The sequence below is a fragment of the Malaclemys terrapin genome, chromosome 4 (genome assembly GCF_027887155.1).
Source record: "Malaclemys terrapin pileata isolate rMalTer1 chromosome 4, rMalTer1.hap1, whole genome shotgun sequence".
NCBI classification, from domain to species: domain Eukaryota; kingdom Metazoa; phylum Chordata; order Testudines; family Emydidae; genus Malaclemys; species Malaclemys terrapin.
In genome coordinates, this window is record NC_071508.1 from 125,832,321 (window position 1) to 125,850,783 (window position 18,463).

General features: G+C 43.5%; 1 protein-coding gene across 1 annotated transcript in view; it reads right to left on the reverse strand.

Moving 5' to 3' along the window:
• Nucleotides 1–10,537, reverse strand: part of CLMN (calmin) — a 100,669-nt gene extending 90,132 nt beyond the window's left edge. Inside the window, exon 1 of the mRNA XM_054025374.1 lies at nt 9,771–10,537. Coding sequence (XP_053881349.1) covers nt 9,771–9,852 — 82 coding nt within the window. The 5' untranslated portion in view covers nt 9,853–10,537. The remainder of the gene's footprint in view (nt 1–9,770) is intronic.
• Between the last annotated feature and the right edge of the window lie 7,926 nt (nt 10,538–18,463).

Here is an 18,463-nt window from a genome sequence, read left to right on the forward strand (position 1 = left end):
GCCTGCAACTGCAACAAGGACATTAAACCAGGCCCACAGTGTCCAAAGTGTCAAAAGTTGAAGAATTTTACTGCCTGGCACAACCACAGGCCTGGTATGGACAAGGGAAATATAGTAACTTGGGGCTGAATGCTCCAGTGGAGTTAGACTCCTAACTGCCTACCAGATAAGTTATTGATCTTGTATTTAAAATCCCTGTGCATATTGAGGCCTCAATGCTACAGTCTACCTCAGCAGGGCCCTATGCCTGTGAAGAACTCCACTGACTTTAACAGAACTCAGAAAGGGCTGATATGTGTGGAGTCCCATTGAAATCAGTGAGGCTCGCCACATGTACCAGAGTCCACACACCTGGATCAAACTGCAGGACTGGGGCCTGACTAAACAGGAAATTTACCAGAGGCTCCATGTAAAACAGGTGTTCCACCTTACTTTCTTTGTAAATGATACTGAAGAGCAGAAGCGAAGGATTTGCCTGCCCAACCTGCTAGTTTGCAAAGTTCCTCCTCCACTCACATGGTTAATTATGTCAAGATAAAAAAATTGGGACAACAATATACCGTATATACTCGTTCATAAGCCGAATTTTTATAGTAAAAAAGGGAAGCATCAAAGAACGGGGTCGGCTTATGAACGGGTATAGAGAGGGAGAGGTGGGACACAGCCCGCCCCTCCCCCCCAACAGAGGGGGCAAGGAGAGGCAGCACAGCCAGCAAAGCCAGAATCAGGTCAATGGGAAGGGATGGGATGGGGAGAGTGTGGGGATCCCGGGCTAGGGGTGGGGTGGAGTTACACGGGGAGGGGTCATGTGGGGAGGTCCCAGGTTAGGGGTGGGGTCATGTGGGAGGTGGTCACAGGGGTAATTCCCCTGACCCCCAGCTTCTCCCCCTCAAATTTTCCCTTCAGTTGCTGTCCCGGCCCATCAGGGTAAGCAGCTGGTGCGCTGGGACACTTTGTTTACTTAGGTTTACCTCTGTGCCTGCGGACGCTCGAGGTAAACAAACCGTCGAGGCCTGCCACCGGCTTATCCTGATGGGCCAGGAGCCAAAGTTTGCCGACCCCTGAATTATAGGGTCAGCTTATGAATGGGTCATAAAAATTTGCCATTTTTACTTATCCATCTTGGGGGGAGAGGGGTCAATTTATAAATCAACTGGCTTATGATCGAGTATATACAGTATTTTTTTTGGCAGCTAACCAGATCTGAGATCCAGGTTATCCACAAACAAGCCACCTTAAAAAGAAAAATACCCATCTTGAAAGACAAATATTTCAATTTGATCATAATCTTGTGGGGGAGAGGTTATGCAGATATTTTATAAACAAATAGATCTGCAAGACTGCAATATGAAGGGTATAGAAATGAATTCAACATTTTTCAGATTTTATATAGTCACTGGGTCTTATTATGCTCTGAACTATACTAATGTAAATCAGGAGGAACTCCAGTTATGCCAGTGTAAAAGCCCTGTGAAGCCAGAATCAGGCCCTTAATATTTTTTGTGTATGTCAATATTAGTTCAAGCCCAGCTAGCAGCATTCCCTAAGCACTATACTATTTTAATGATTACATCTTGAGTCCTACCATCAAACAGAGTATTGTGTGCAGAGATCGCAATCCCCATTAAGTATTATTGATCACATCTTTTCAGGTTCAGCAGGATCTCTGATGGGATTTCTGACTGGAATTAGAAATCCTGTCTGCTTCCAGAATTACACCCTCATAAACTCTCATTCTGCAGAAATCCTGGCTTTGCTGTTATGAGCTGCATTAGAAGAGGATGATTAAAGTTGTGACTGTTACTTTAAATCCTCAAACTGAGCTCTACAATGTAGCTCGGCTGTTTGTACAGAAATATGCAACAATTATGATGAAGTCAAATCCATCCTACAATTCCAGTGATCATTATAGTAACCTGCATTCACAGTATTTACCTGGAGATAGATAAAAATAGCATAACAGATAAGCAACCGTATATCATAGGTCTGTTACTTATCTAAATGTTCCAGTGACATCATTTACCACACCCTCCTTGATACATATATGACTGCTTATCTGGTATTTTTTTTCCATAATATGTGAATTTTGAAAATCCATTTGACTTATAAATGAAGTGAAAGATAATATTCTGTGGCTCTTTTTTTCCTCCCATTCCTTCTCCTGATCTGCCCTTAACATCTGCCCTATAATAGTTATGCATCCGAAGAAGTGGGCTGTAGTCCACGAAAGCTTATGCTCTAATAAATTTGTTAGTCTCTAAGGTGCCACAAGTACTCCTGTTCTTCCTATAATAGTTGTAACTTTGATCATCACTGCACATAATCACACTGGTATTTTAAAGGACAATGTTAGGTCAAATAAAGCACCAAATTTAGGGGCTTTCCCTTAATTCCAACTGAAAGGATTTTTTAAACGTTCCTTTTTAGTGTTTGCAAATACAAATACTGTAGAGTTGTTTTTGAGAACAAGAAAGTAAAATAGCCTCGCAATTTTCTTTAAATGTAATTGAAATTCACTGATCTGTATTTTTGTCCAAGCTAACTAAAAATGCAAAAAAAAAAAAAAAAAAAGCAGAAAGAGTGACAAGTATATTAGCTTTCTAAATCTCTTTCAGTTTTAATATGGTGCTTTGAGTTTTGTAACAACATTTGTTGTTTAAAAATTTGACTTTTAAACTGACACTGTCCTTTTAACTACAGCCAAACTACCTAGGTGTGTGACCTCACCAGGTCTCCTTAGACAAGTGAGTGGGGTTGGGCCTTGTCAAAATTTGTATGGAAAGTCTACATGGAAAGAAACAGGACATGGTGTTGGTGACTGTCATCAGCAAAATATCCTCATGCTTAAAGTTAGCCACATCCTTAAGTACCTTGTGGAACTGGTGCCTAAGCAGGTGACATTCCTCCTTGTGAATAAATATTGAATCCATGGCCCAGCACAGAAGACACTACACCAGTTTTACATATAACTGAATGGAGAATCAGGCCCTCTGTCTTTTGGATTACTTGGAACAAAGAGGTCTTGATTTTGTCAATTCCTGGCTAGTGAGTAATTAAACATGCAATTTTACCTTTCTCTTAACTCCCACTGCTTACTTGTCTCTCATTTTGAGAGACTTCATCCTTTTTAATGCCATAGTTTCCTACATTCCATACAGATGTGGTCTTCCTTCATGTTTACAGCTGAAACTATGAAACTGAGGATACAGAGATATTTACAATAGAGGAATTAATCCACTAAACTTTATGTTTCCTGCATTAACTTTTTTTTTTTTAAATCTCTCTATTTGGGTCTTTGTCATACACTATGTTCCACATTTAGGCCTTCACAGGTTGAGAGGTGCATTTAACATTATTATTCCATACAAAAACTAAATTAATTCACAGTTCTACAGCACTTTTCCTCCAAGGTTTCCAATGCACTTAACAAACATTAAGTCCCAGATTTCTCACTCCAAATGCACTTTACAAACATTAAGTCCCAGATTTCTCACCCTCACTGACTACTTTACTCTGCAAGCAGTTACTTTGAAATCAGGTTACTCAATCTGGAAAAGTTCTATCTGTTTGAGATATATTCCCTATATCTGAAATGCACACTGCTATAACTAGTAATAACTACAAAAAGGCAACTATTTTTTAAAGGTGGCCATTGTAGGTATTATTATAACCAATATACATATTGGTAAACAAAGAGACAGAGAGGTCAACATTTTAAAAAACAATCCACTAATTCTGAAAATCTCTGTTTTTAGGTGTCTGACTTGAGACACATATGGCCTCATTATTTAGAAGTGCTGGGCATTTGAAGCTCATATTGGCTACAAATGGGATTGTGGGTGTGCAACACTTCTGAAAAGCAGGTCCAAATCTTAAGTTGAGTACCCAAAACATGAGACACCCAAAATTAGTGGACCCTTGAAAAGGTGGCTCGAAATGACTTGCCCAAAATTAGACATTGAGGGCCTGACCCAAAGCCTACTGAAATCAACAGAAAGGATTACCATGGATTTCAATTGAATCAGAACCTGAATCTGTGGCACAGTGAGGAAAAGGACCCACGCATTCTGATTCTGGTCCACTCATCTCACATCTTAACAACCATAGAACCCTACTACCCAGGATTCGTACAGAGTGTTAAAATCATAAGAAATGAAGAGCACAGTTTTCAATAACTGCTATAGTACTAACTTTCTAAAGGTGCATAAAACCTCTGACGACAGAAGTGTCCTTCTCTACATATATCATTCTAGCTAATGTAGGGAAAGATGTGTACAGTATAATATACATTACTCAGACTATTACAGAGCACTGGATCACAGTCAAAAAATATTCTTTCAAGAATTATTTTCTTTAACAGATGTTGCTTCATTCTAGTGAATAAAGCTAGGCAAATGAGCACACTCGCTCATATGGCCATTTTTGAATATGCCTAAACTAACCTTCCTGTTGGGAAGATGTTAAAATATTCATACGTTGTAACAAAATGTTCTTGCTGTTATTGTGATAAAAATAATCTTCTCTTCGCTGAAAATTAATTGTTGAGCATTCCACCGCTTTATGATGTACTCAGACATTCAGTGCATTTTTTCTTTTCTTTTTGGTGTTTAGAGGAATATGGTACAGAGAATTTATGAACCGAGCAAATAGCATAAGGATATAAATATATCAAAGGCACCTAGCTGCATCATAAAAAAAAAAAAAAAAAAAATAGGAGAGAGACGCTTCAGTGATTTGTATGTCAACAAGCCAGGTACTTATTCCACATTTTTTCTTTCCCTTAGATTGTCAGTTTTCTGAATCTATGCCCTGAAATCACTCCTGGTTCTCTTATCTAAAATGGAAAATATTCTTGTAGCTTTTAGCAGCATTTACCTGAGATGGCCTTTTACTATCACTTCCTATTTTAAAACACTGAAAATAGGAGTTTTTAATAAAAAGGGAAAGTAAAAACCCATCAGCATATGGCCATGTCTAAACGTCCAGCTGGCAGTTCCATTTTTAAAACTGGCATTTATTTTCTTATATACCATGTTTCAGTAGTCGCAGTGGTTAGCAGCTTTCGCCAATGGCTGTGCCAGTTTTAATCTTTTAGTAAAAAAGCAAGAATGTTAGCACACTATAATCTACCCCAATCAATTTTTAATAGAAGTGTACAGTTATCAGGCCTAATTCTGTTCTCATACCAATGTATAAATCGAGAGTAATTATTGGAACCACATCACTGTAGAAAGTTGTGTAAAAGGAGAGCAGATCAATTCCAGTAACTGGCAAGACCTCAGTGCTTAATTTATGCCAGGGCTAAGCCCCGGCATCTCTACGCTTGGCAGCTCATAGCCCCAGCACCTCTAGGCTTGGCAGTTCATAGCCCCGACACCTCTGGGCTTGCTGCATCTATGAAAGTAAAAAAATTGCTTGGGCTCCAGAACCTTTTTCATTACAGATTAAGCACTGCTTGGCCAACTAGCAATTTTAATTTACACAGGGATTTTTAACATGTAAATTACATTACAGTGAATTATAAAACTGGAGAGAGAGAGAGAGAGAGAGAGAGATTCTGATGAAATCATGAACTATAAGTGCAGAGTTCAGATAGTTTGTGAGATCAAAATTTCACAGTTTAGTTACAACAGAACTACAGAGGTTCCGTGAAACAGAATGAGAGGGCATTTGAAGTTAAGGGCAAAACTCCCACTCACTTCAGTGAAGCCAAGATTGGGCACAAAATATTTCAAATCATTTTTAAGCCTTGCTACAATAAAAGCATGCATCCCAATGTGAAAAAAAGATTGGGCCTACTTAAATAAACAATAGGTGTATCAATACAGATTGAAACAGTGTATCTATTCCACAAATATTTATAAATATTCATAAACTCTTTAGAATACTGATAGGAGTCTTTATAGATTCTGCAACTAATATAGTACTGGTGCTTTATAAAAATTTTAGATTTGGGTAGAACTGAGATTTATAAAAGGAGGGCCAAATTCTGTTCTCAGACACGTGTAACTGAAATCAACATCTTGCCCTTTTTTTAAAAAATTTATTCTCAGCGAGGCAGCATGTTACAGTGCATATTGCACTAGATCAGGGGTAGGCAACCTATGGCACCCGTGCCAAAGGCAGCATGGGAGCTGATTTTCAGTGGCACTCACACTGCCTGGGTCCTGGCCACCGGTCTGGGGGGCTCTGCATTTTAATTTAATTTTAAATGAAGCTTCTTAAACATTTTTTAAAACTCTTATTTAGTTTACATACAGCAATAGTTTAGTTGTATATTATAGACTTATAGAAAGAGACCTTCTAAAAATGTTAAAATGTATTACTGGCATGCGAAACCTTAAATTAGAGTGAATAAATGAAGACTTGGCACACCACTTCTGAAAAGTTGCCGACCCTGCACTAGACTGAAAGGCAGGAGACTCAGGTTCTGATCCTCAAAGGTATTTAGGCACCTAACTCCCATTGAAATCAATGTAATGTAGGCACCTAAGTATCTTTGAGAGTCCGGGCCTTGGGCTTTATTTCTGGATCTGCCACTGAGTTCCTGGGTGATGCTGAGCAAGTCTCTTAAAGTCTCTGAGTGCCAGGTTCCCCCCATTTGTAAAATGTAGAGAATAATTCTTATTCACTTTTATAAAGTTATATGAGATCTATGATTTAAAGGTAATATATAAGTGCTAGGTATTATTATTTATGCTAGAACTAAGCCATTGTACATATCCTCATCTGATGCCTTTTCCCCCTTTAATAGCTAAGGTAAGACATGTCTTTCAAATATCTTATAGTGGTACATGCAGTGAGATGACAACTAATATTCAGAATTCCTCTTATATTGTAAGAAGGGAACGTGGTTTTTCGTGAACTCAGTGTTATCCAACGGAATTTGCCCCACAGGATAGGCTATTCCACTGCAGGACTGTAGGAATTTTAAGAGCGAGGCTCTCTAGAACAGTCTGTCTCTGTATCTTTAAGTTTCACAGAGGGTAATGAAGTTTAATTCATTCTTAAACAAATGATTAGGAGGTAAAGAAAAGAAGGGGTGATACATTTTTAATTAATTTTCTTTTATGGAATCTTTTCCTCAAAAATACACCAGTGAATTTTAGGGTAAAATCTTATTGTATATAATCAGCGGATAGTTATAAAGTTGGGTCATTCGGGGGATTTGAGGGGAATGGGTTCAGACAGTCCATGTTAATTGTCAGTGGAAGAGAGATAACCAAGAGTGGGTGAAATACTGCAATTATATTGTAATGAAGGATTGCTAAAACTAGAGACTGACTCAACCACAACCCCCCAAAATTTGGATAAATTCAAAATCTGAATATTGGAGTGTTCAAAATGCAGATCACCATTTTGTGAAATGAGCCCATCTTTAATTAAAATTCACCTGCACTTCCACAAATGGATAGCTAACAGAAAGGCTGGTTTTGGTCTCCTCCCAGGTAAATTAAATACAATAAATATGAGTCAACAGTGTGATGCTGTTGCAAAAAAAGCAAACATGATTCTGGGATGTATTAACAGGTGTGTTGTGAGCAAGACACGAGAAGTCATTCTTCCGCTCTACTCTGCTCTGGTTAGGCCTCAGCTGGAGTATTGTGTCCAGTTCTGGGCACCGCATTTTAAAAAAGATGTGGAGAAATCGGAAAGGGTCCAGAGAAGAGCAACAAGAATGATTAAAGGTCTTGAGAACATGACCTATGAAGGAAGGCTGAAAGAACTGGGTTTGTTTAGTTTGGAAAAGAGAAGACTGAGAGGGGACATGATAGCAGTTTTCAGGTATTTAAAAGTGTGTCATAAGGAGGAGGGAGAAAACTTGTTCACCTTAGCCTCTAAGGATAGAACCAGAAGCAATGGGTTTAAACTGCAGCAAGGGAGGTCTAGGTTGGACATTAGGAAAAAGTTCCTAACTGTCAGGGTGGTTAACACTGGAATAAATTGCCTAGGGAGGTTGTGGAATCTCCATCTCTGGAGATATTTAAGAGTAGGTTAGATAAATGTCTATCAGGGATGGTCTAGACAGTATTTAGTCCTGCCATGCAGGCAGGGGACTGGACTCGATGACCTCTCGAGGTCCCTTCCAGTCCTAGAATCTATGAATCTATGTAATAAAACCACCTTCCAGCAAATGCAATGTCTCTTCCAACATGTATTACTTTCATATCATTAGGCATCAACAGCAAGAAATAATGGCCTATAATCCAAGCCTTTTATTTTAATAAGAGATAGAGTTTATATCTCAGTTTAATGCAAATTGTTGATTAAGATGATTGGTAGGTTACATTAAACAAATTGTTTTCCTATCCCTGCACAGCAGAGCTGCTCTTTATTGTTATATCGGTTCACATTATCTCTGCCAACCATGGGTAATTGGAGAGGGGCAAACATAACTTTGGAGAAAACAGTTTATCGGGGCTGTACTATTTAACGGTAATAGTTATATCTCAGTATAGCTAGTATGTCCCACAGAAAGATAGCAAAAGTATCTGATAGTCAGTGTATCAGCTCTGCTTATGCTTATTCGACAGTAGCTCACAGGGGGGTATGTGACCTTTTTTTAATCAGATGGTGGGCTAAATTCTGTACGGTTACACTAGTGTAAATCTGAAGTGACAGTATTAACTTCAGCTGAGTTACTCCAAATTTTACACCAGGGCAACTGAGCAGAATTTGCCCGAAAGTGTGTAAGGCACTTTGAATACACTCCAATTGAATTCAAAGGCAAAGCTCCCACGTACCCCAACAATGCAGAATCAGATTTTGTGTTATGATCTCTGGCCTCCCAAAACACAGTGTTAGCTCACTGTTTATTAATTATTATCTAAATGAATGACTTTACATTAAGGTTAGGACTATCTTTATCCAGAGTTAAAACAAAAGAGCCCAAGCATTCTGTCAGGGTGATTCCCTATGTTATCTTTCTGCAGTTCAGAATGTGGGCCTCTCCTTTTGTGTCTTCACCCCATTTGAAACCTTGGCAGGCTGAGACTTCTAGCCCTCCCAAAATGTAGGTCCTCCCCAAAGGAAGAGGACATTAGCCAACTGTTATTATTTCAGGAATGTGAATGGGTAGTGAAGGAAGCACTTCCTGAAAGTAACAACCTACTGTTGTCACCTCAGCAACTTTCCCAGCCCCCTTTCTACCTCTTACACACACTGCCCTCCCTTTCTTGTTTGTTTCCTTCCGCTAGTGAAAAGCCTGATCATTTCTTGCTGTGATTTTTGTCCAGGCTGTCTTTCGTTTAGGGAGATCCCTGAATCACAGCGCCAGGCTAGGTGCCCCCTGCACCCTGCTGCAGAAACTTCTCCACCCTTGAGATCTCACCACTGCCATGAGTGCCATAACACTGCCCCCTTTTGTACCGTGCCATTGATCTAACCTGTCCGAACGTGAACGTCCAGCACTAACACATTGTTGTCCTCCCCTTCTCCCCTACAATACAGAGGCTCCTTCTGCAGGTCCCAAGCAAAGCAGGAAAGAAAATTAAATACAAATCTGACCTCCCCCCCCCCCCAGCAATCACCCTTCCCCTCCCTGCCCAACCTCCGAGGGAGCCCCGTGCGCGCCCCGATCCAATGCACAAATGCCACACACACGTTTGTCTCCCAAGCTAGATCAAAGAAAACGGTGAGGTCAGCGCACGGCCGGACGGGGCAGGCAGGAGGGAGAGGGGAACGGAACCGGAGTTTTCAAAGCCCCAAATCGAATCCATCTGGGAGCACAACACTGGGGGGGGGGGGGGGGGCAATATAGGAATATTTACCTTGGAGGTTTTGCACTCGGATGTCGCTAATCTGCCCGATCAGCTCCTCCCGCTGAAACCAGTCCCACTCGTGCCCTGCCATGGAGGAGCAGGCGGGGTGGGGGCGTACACAGCGCTGCTTGGGAAACGGGGATCCCCCCCAGACACACGCACAACCGGGGTCTGGACCCGGGAGAGAGGAGAGAGCCGGAGAAGAGGCTGGGGGCGGGGGAGCAGCCGCCGGCTAGGGGGGCAGGGAGAGAGGCAAGGGGATCAACAAGGCGCTGCGCACACACAGCAGCGGGGGCCAGCCGAGCCCCCTGCGCACAGGGGAGGGGGCCGGGGAGCTCAGTAGAGCCCCCGCGGGACAGGGAAAGCTCACCGCGAGGGGGGAGCAGGAGACAGGGGTGGAAAGGAGCCCAGCCGAGGCGCCCACGCCGCTCCCTGCCCCTCTCCGCAAGGGGCCGGCGGGCGGGCGGTCCGCTCTGAGCAGCCCCGGGGCCGGATCAAGTTTTTATGGCTCTCGCTGAAGTCGGAGGTCTCTAAGTTGCATATTGTGATGCCGCCTTGTGTCGCTGAGTTGACGCAGCCGCAGGTTGGGCAGCGGCAGCAGTGGGAAGCGGACACCCGCCCGGAGAGCGGCACCTGGTTAGTATTTACTGGGAAGCAAAGCGGGCGTGGTACACGGACCTCACATCCACACCTTCCAGCCCCCAGGAGCTCCCCGCGCCTCCCTGGGCGGCCAGCCTCTACTTAGTAATGGGCACTGTTCATGAAAAAGGAAGTGAAAGCCCAGGCTCGGGGAGCTATTAACACACGCACGATAAATAAACCCCTGCATGCCTGCGAGGCATCGCCGACCAGTGCCGGAAAAACAGCACCGACAGGAAGGCTCGGGGAGGAGCGAACGTATGTAACCCTCCAACCTGTAGATACTGCGCGTCCAGGGCTGAATCGGACACAGCAGCCACTGGGAAGCAGTAGTTACCCCAAAAGGGCTTCTTCTGACATCTCTGGGAATAGCCATCAGGACAATCCCTTTACACTGGTCACATGCTGTCTCCTCTCTCCTAAAAATTCTCTTGATCTGTGCCATTTACTTTAAGAACAACGCCAGAGTCTCCGCTCCCCCTCCCTCCCCCCGCCACACACAGAGATACTCCACCCGCAGATACACAGAATTCAGAAGGAAAAGACCTTGTACGATCATTTGCGGTCCCGCTCAACACTGGATATTTTACAAAAGCCAGTTTGCTTACACTGGCAGCAGGGGACCTGGATGAAATGTAAAGCTCTTTTCTCTTCCAGATGGTGGGGAGGATAGTCCTCTAAAGTAAATTGCACAAATCAAGAGAGATCAGCAGCAGAAAAGGAAGAGAGAGGGACTGTCAGGCAAAATAATTTTTCCTGATCAGTATTATTCATAGATTCATAAATTCTAGGACTGGAAGGGACCTCGGGAGGTCATCGAGTCCAGTCCCCTGCCTGCATGGCAGGACCAAATACTGTCTAGACCATCCCTGATAGACATTTATCTAACCTACTCTTAAATATCTCCAGAGATGGAGATTCCACAACATCCCTAGGCAATTTATTCCAGTGTTTAACTACCCTGACAGTTAGGAACTTTTTCCTAATGTCCAACCTAGACCTCCTTTGCTGCAGTTTAAGCCCATTGCTTCTTGTTCTATCCTTAGAGGCTAAGGTGAACAAGTTTTCTCCCTCCTCCTTATGACACACTTTTAGATACCTGAAAACTGCTATCATGTCCCCTCTCAGTCTTCTCTTTTCCAAACTAAACAAACCCAGTTCTTTCAGCCTTCCTTCATAGGTCATGTTCTCAAGACCTTTAATCATTCTTGTTGCTCTTCTCTGGACCCTTTCCAATTTCTCCACATCTTTCTTGAAATACGGTGCCCAGGACTGGACACAATACTCCAGCTGAGGCCTAACCAGAGCAGAGTAGAGCGGAAGAATGACTTCTCGTGTCTTGCTCACAACACACCTGTTAATACATCCCAGAATCATGTTTGCTTTTTTTGCAACAGCATCACACTATTGACTCATATTTAGCTTGTGGTCCACTATAACCCCTAGAACCCTTTCTGCTGTACTCCTTCCTAGACAGTCTCTTCCCATTCTGTATGTGTGAAACTGATTTTTTCTTCCTAAGTGGAGCACTTTGCATTTGTCTTTGTTAAACTTCATCCTGTTTAACTCAGACCATTTCTCCAATTTGTCCAGGTCATTTTGAATTATGACCCTGTCCTCCAAAGCAGTTGCAATCCCTCCCAGTTTGGTATCATCCGCAAACTTAATAAGCGTACTTTCTATGCCAATATCTAAGTCATTAATGAAGATATTGAACAGAGCCAGTCCCAAAACAGACCCCTGCGGAACTCCACTCGTTATGCCTTTCCAGCAGGATTGGGAACCATTAATAACAACTCTCTGAGTACGGTTATTCAGCCAGTTATGCACCCACCTTATAGTAGTCCCATCTAAATTGTATTTGCCTAGTTTATCGATAAGAATATCATGCAAGACCGTATTAAATAATCACCACTACTAATTAAAATAAATAATTGATATTACAATTTATTTTTTGTGTTCTATCATCTAGTCTGGTAAGCTTTATTTGTGGTCTGTTGTGACATTTATGGTCTTTTCCTGTCATGTTATGTGGCCCCATATTTGAATCATTACTGGACAAGGAGACATTAGGATTATTGAGGTGTTTAATTACTACAGAGATGGCTGTCATATAAAAACCTAAATAGATAGTAAAAGCATGTACATTTTCTTTATATATAGTTATTTAATCTGTACATTGCATTGTTTTTATTATTATGCTTTCCTTGGAAATCTACAACATTAAATAATTTAAAAAAAAGGAATTACTAATACAACCAAGTACTACTAGTAGAGTATGATTAGTTGGACTAATAAATGAATTGGGATCTGTAAATTTTAATATCAGTGTATTGGAACCTGCAAATTTAAATATAACTGAACTGGGATCTGCAGGTTGTATCACTTAATACTTTAAAGTGCTTGTGAGATGCCAGATAGAAATTGATGCCATGCTCTCAGGCTGTTTCACCCAGTTCTGGAATGGACTCATAGTGTCCCCAGAGCTGGTCTAACAACTTTTCCTATCCTAAGTAAAAATCAGATGAGGAAAGCGGGGAAGCTAAATTATGAGCACAGCAACCAGTAAGCAAGCTATTTATCACAAGAAAATACCAAGAAATTGCTCCACACTTGGGCCTAGAATCAGCTCTGACTACTAGCATAATTATTATTTAGATTAGAGTAGGTAAAGACAAAGCCTACCCTGAGGAGTTTACAAATGAAAAGGACAAAGAACAGAAGTAGTGTTATAGGGAAAGGGATACATTTTTAATTAATTAAACATCTGACTCATTTCTTGTAGGCATCAGGCAGAAGGGGCTCTTCGGGAAGGATCATGGTAGTAGCCTGGCATAACAGCTCTGACAAAATACAGTGTTTAGGGATGCAACTGAAAATAGAGAAGAGATGGTTGTGAGAGCAGTAGATTGTATGGGGCATCAAGGCTAACATAAGTAACTTAATGGAGAGGATAGAGAGTGACACAATAAGGGACATGGTCAGATAAATTGGGAGAAGCAGAGCTAAGTGGGATCTTCAAGGATATGATATTTACTCCTGATATGGCAGCCCAGGGAAGCAGGATTCAGAGCAACATGGTCACTATAGACCCTGATATTTAGCACCAGAAAGTATGTCCCATTCAGATGGGAGAAAAAAAACAGTATTGCCAATCCCAAGTATTGAAAAATCGTGAGTCAGGTTCCAAAAAATTGTGAGAGAGGCTTAAAAATAATGAGATTTTTTTAAAAATAATAAATGTTGGCTTCTTATTTGCCTTTTGCTTTTAATCTTTAAGGGTCATATTTTCATGTTTTCCCCCCACAACCATGAGGGCTAGAAACTTATGTAACCCCTGCTTGCTCAGAGTGGCACTCTGTCCCCCTCTAGTGGTGGCTAGGCTCTCTAGAGCAGTGTTTCTCAAACTTTTGTATTGGTGACCCCTACAGTGGGACCCCTCTTATAAATTAAAAACACATTTTTTATATTTAACACTATTATAAATGCTGGAGGTGAAGCAGGGTTTGGGGTGGAAGCTAACAGCTTGCAACCCCCCATGTAATGACCTTGCGACCCCCTGAGGGGTCACGACCCCCAGTTTGAGAACCCCTGCTCTAGAGATTTACAGCTTTGGCTAAGAGACATGCATTTTTTAACTCATGCATCTTTTAGCTCATGCAGTAGAAACTTGTGCATTAAGCTCCAGAGATCCCAGATGTGATCCCCACTGCCGATTCCCCTGAGTGGGTCGGTGTTGCACTTATTTTTTAAAAAATATAAAAGCAGTGTGTCTTCCATAATCACCTCTCCAAATATTGTGAGACTCACACTCAAAATGACTGAGAATTTGTGGGAGAGAAAGGCTTGGTCTACACTAAACCCCCAAATCGAACTAAGGTACGCAACTTCAGCTACGTGAATAACGTAGCTGAAGTCGACATACCTTAGTTCGAACTTACCGCCGTCCAGACGCGGCAGGCAGGCTCCCCCGTCGACTCCGCGTACTCCTCGCGGCGAGCAGGATTACCGGAGTCGACGGGGAGCACTTCTGAGTTCGATTTATCGCGTCCAGACTAGACGCGATAAATCGAACCCAGAAGTTCGATTGCCTGCCGCCGAACCAGCGTGGTAAGTATAGACAAGCCCTTAGTCTATAAATGCGCTACATGCTTACTAAACAAGTAAGTGATAACATGCAATGAGGACTGGAATATTTCTTTTAGGCAAATAACCGATAAAGTTTTTAATTAATAAGCTTGATTGCCTTTTGATTTTTAAAGGTAACAGTTTACTGTTTAATTAAATCCCTTGGCTTTTGCTGATTGGCCAGGGCAACACTGTAACGACCCAGGGAAGAATCTGAAGTATAATGTCAGGTTTATTTTAAAAAAAGATGGCACACTGGAAGGTGGGGAGTCTATCAGTTTGTACCGCACCTTGCACAATGGGGTCCTGATCTGTCACTGGGGCTCTTAGGAACTATGATAAATAATATTAACAACAACAGCAGGGTGTTCTAGGTGAACTGATGTTACTGAACCTCTTTTCAATTTATTCTGCAGTCTGTGTCTATGCATAATTCAGATATCTGTAAAGTTTATTTGCTTAATTTCGGTTACCTGTGGATGAATTAGTGGATTATATTCTGAGTTAAAGATAATTGTTGGCCTGATGAGGAAAAAGAAGCAGAGAACTTGCAGCCCAGAGTATGGAAGGGGGTGCGGGGGAGGTCTAAGGTGGTTTAAAACCCCTTTGTGCCTTCCCAGTTCTGGGCTGCTCTATAGCTCCTGGTGTAATATAGTCATCCCTGGGGCAGGGGTGTCTAAGCACTTGTTTACTTGGAAAGTTATTTCAATAGAATGATATTGGCATAGTTAAACCGCTATATTTATATTGGTACAACTTCCCTTGTTGACACACAGACTGTATCCCTGATAGCTAGTTTGGGGGTGGCTTGTCTGCAGACTGCTGATAGAGCTTTTTAGTGGCTTCTGCATGTTCTATGAGCTCTTGTTGTATGTGATACATACGGGTGACCAGGTCCACTGATGCAGGAACCCAGGAGCTTGTGGGCAGCAGAGGGGGAAGCCATAATTGGGCAGAATGGGCTCTGCCAAATGGAGGCGTGGCCATGGACCACTTTGTTGTAAGTGAATTTGGCATATGGAAGCAGGGAGACACAGTCCTCCTGCTGGCAATTCAGGAAGCACGGGATGTACTGTTTGAGAATCCATCTGCTTATTGGTCTTTGGATGATATGGAGAGGAGGTGAGGAGTTCTACCTCCAAAAGTTTGAAGAGCTCTTGCCAGAAATGGGAGACAATCATTAGGCCTCAATCCAACACTATGCTGGTCAGTAGTCCGTGGAGCTGCAAGATGTGTTCAAGAAACAGGCAGTTCCAGGGCAGTGGGAACGATGCAAGAGGGGATAAAGTGTGCCATCTTGGTCAGAGATTGACAGCGACCAAAACAACTGTACATCCATAAGAGTGAGGTAGTTTTACTATGAAATCCAGGGTTATAGTAGACCCAGGGAGGGTGTAAGGATGTTTTGTGACCTAGGCGAAACTTCCACCTTGCGCCTCCCCCTGTGGCAGCTCTCCGCCCTAAAGCGCCCACCCCCACCCCTGCCCTGAGGCGCCCCCCCCCGCAGCAGCTCCCCCCCTCCGCCCTGAGGTGCCCCCCCTTGCAGCAGCTCCCCGCGCCAGCTCATCTCTGCTTCGTCTCCTCCCCAAGCACGCCATCGCTGCTCCACTTCTCCCGCCTCCCAGCCTTGTGGCACCAATCAGCTGTTTGGCGTCGCAAGCCTGGGAGGGAAAGAAGCAGAGCGGGGCGGCGTGCTCAGGGGAGGAGGTGGAGCAGAGGTGAGCTGGGGCAGGGAGCGGTTCCCCTACGTGCCGCCCCCCCCCCTTACTTGCTGCAGGCGGCCCTCCCTGCAACCCCCTGCCCCAGCTCCCTCCGCCTAAATGCCGATGATGACAGGGGCGGCCGAAGATCCGGCCGCCACCGAAGGACCCGAAATGCCGCCCCCCAAATGCTAGTGCCCTAGGCGACCGCCTCGATCGCCTAATGGGTTGCACCAGCCCTGAGTAGACCAGGGGTAAGATGGGATGCATAGGAGCTGAACGAGACCTGGCTTTAGTTTGGCCCAAATGGCCAGCGAGCTGGGAATCATGCCATTATTCGAGAACTGAGAGTCTGGGCTGGTCATCTGGAACATAAATGCACTATCACGGTGGAAAATTCCATCCCGCATTTGAAACTCCGAAGCAGGCTTGGTGTCTGCATCACCCAAGGTCTGGTAGGTTTGAGTGGTCAGGGTCGCAAGGCAGCAGGGATTGAATGAGTTAGGTCCATGTTCACTGTTCAAGTTAGATGGCTTAAAGATGGTTGAACATGGTGTCATGCAGGACTCAGCAAGTTTATCTGTGTGTGACAGGCCATCTACCATGCTATTCCTTGCACCTGGGCAGTATGTCACAATGAAATCACATCAGGTCTGGCATTGGTTTCGGTTTTGGGCCAAATGGAGGTACTGCAGATTTTTATGGTACATAAGGACCTGGACTGGAAATTTGGCTCCTTCCCAAAAATGAAGTCATTCCTCAAAAGTTGCCTTAATTGCAAGCAGCTCCTTGTCCCAGATGTCATAGTTCCACTTGGCTAGGCTTAGTTTTCTGGATTAGAAAGCAGAAGGGAGGAACTGGCTACTGGGTCTCAATTGTTGGGATAACACTGCTCTTATACTGAAGTTGAGTGCATTGGCCTTGATGATGAAAGGCTTGGTAGAGTCAGGATGGAGAAGGATGGGAGCAGTAGTAAAGACCTTCTTCAGCTGGTCAAAGATGGAGTGGGCCTCAGGGATCAGACGAACTGGCTCCCCTTCCAGGGGAGTGCTGTAATGGGAGCTACCAGCAATGACCAGGGCATGGGGGGATCATGCCTAGTGGTTGGAGCAGGAGTCAGGCCTAATGGGCAGAGCAGAGGATCAAAACCAAAGACAGTATCATGTACCAAGCTGAAGATCAGAGCCAAGATGAAGTCAGGTGCCAAGCAAGGGTTCAAAGATGGAGACAACATCAGGTACCAAATTGAAGTTCAGTGATGGAGACAGCCTCAGGGGTAAAGTGGAGGAGCAGGGGCCTGGAGTAGGACAGGACAGCAGGAACTGGGAGCAGACGGGCATCTGGGCTGGGAGGACAGGAACCAGGAGTAGGTAGGGAAGCAGGATCCAGGAGCAAGCAGGAATGCAGGGCTCAAGAGTCAGGTAAGCAGGAGGGGTCCATAGCAACCAGCCAAGGATTTCTCTAGTTGGTCAGACAACTTCCTGTTGTTACTTCATGGTTTATATAGTACTCCTTAGCCAATCGAGGGGCTGGATGTTTCCTCCCAATCAGGAACTTGGAGGAGGAGGGTGGCAGGGAGAGGGCCTCTGTGTGCTAGCCCTCCCTGGATCCTTCCCTGGCAGACAGTCATGGCCTGTGTGCTGCCTGGGGACCTGTGGGCCTGGGTTTGAGGCCTGTGATCCCTCACACTACCAGGTGGGAAAACCCCTTGATGAAATGCCAGTAAAAGTTGGCAAAACCAAGCAAGCGCTGCATCTCACGCATGTCACTTGGAGCAGACCATTCAGCGATGGCAGACATTTTCCATGGATCTATAGTTTACCCATAAGGAGATATTACATACCCAAGGAATTCAATCATGTTACAATCAAATTCACATTTCTCTAATTTACAATAGAGGTGGTTTTGGCAAAGCCTCTTCAGAATCCAGCATGCATGTTGGTCATGAAGGACCTGGCTCTCAGAAAAGATACAGATGTCATCTAGATAGATCACTACAAATTGGTCTGATATGTCTCTAAATGCATTGTGGATAAAGTGCTGAAAGGTTGCTGGAGTGTTACATAGACCAAAGGGCATCACCAGGTATTAAAAATGCCCACAGAGTCTGTGGAATGCCATCTTCCATTTATCCCCTACTGTGGTATTGGGCAGGTTGTAGGCCCCACAGAAGTCCAGCTTGGTGAAAATCCTTGCAGAATGAAGTCTCGTGAAAAGTTCATTAGTGAGTGACAA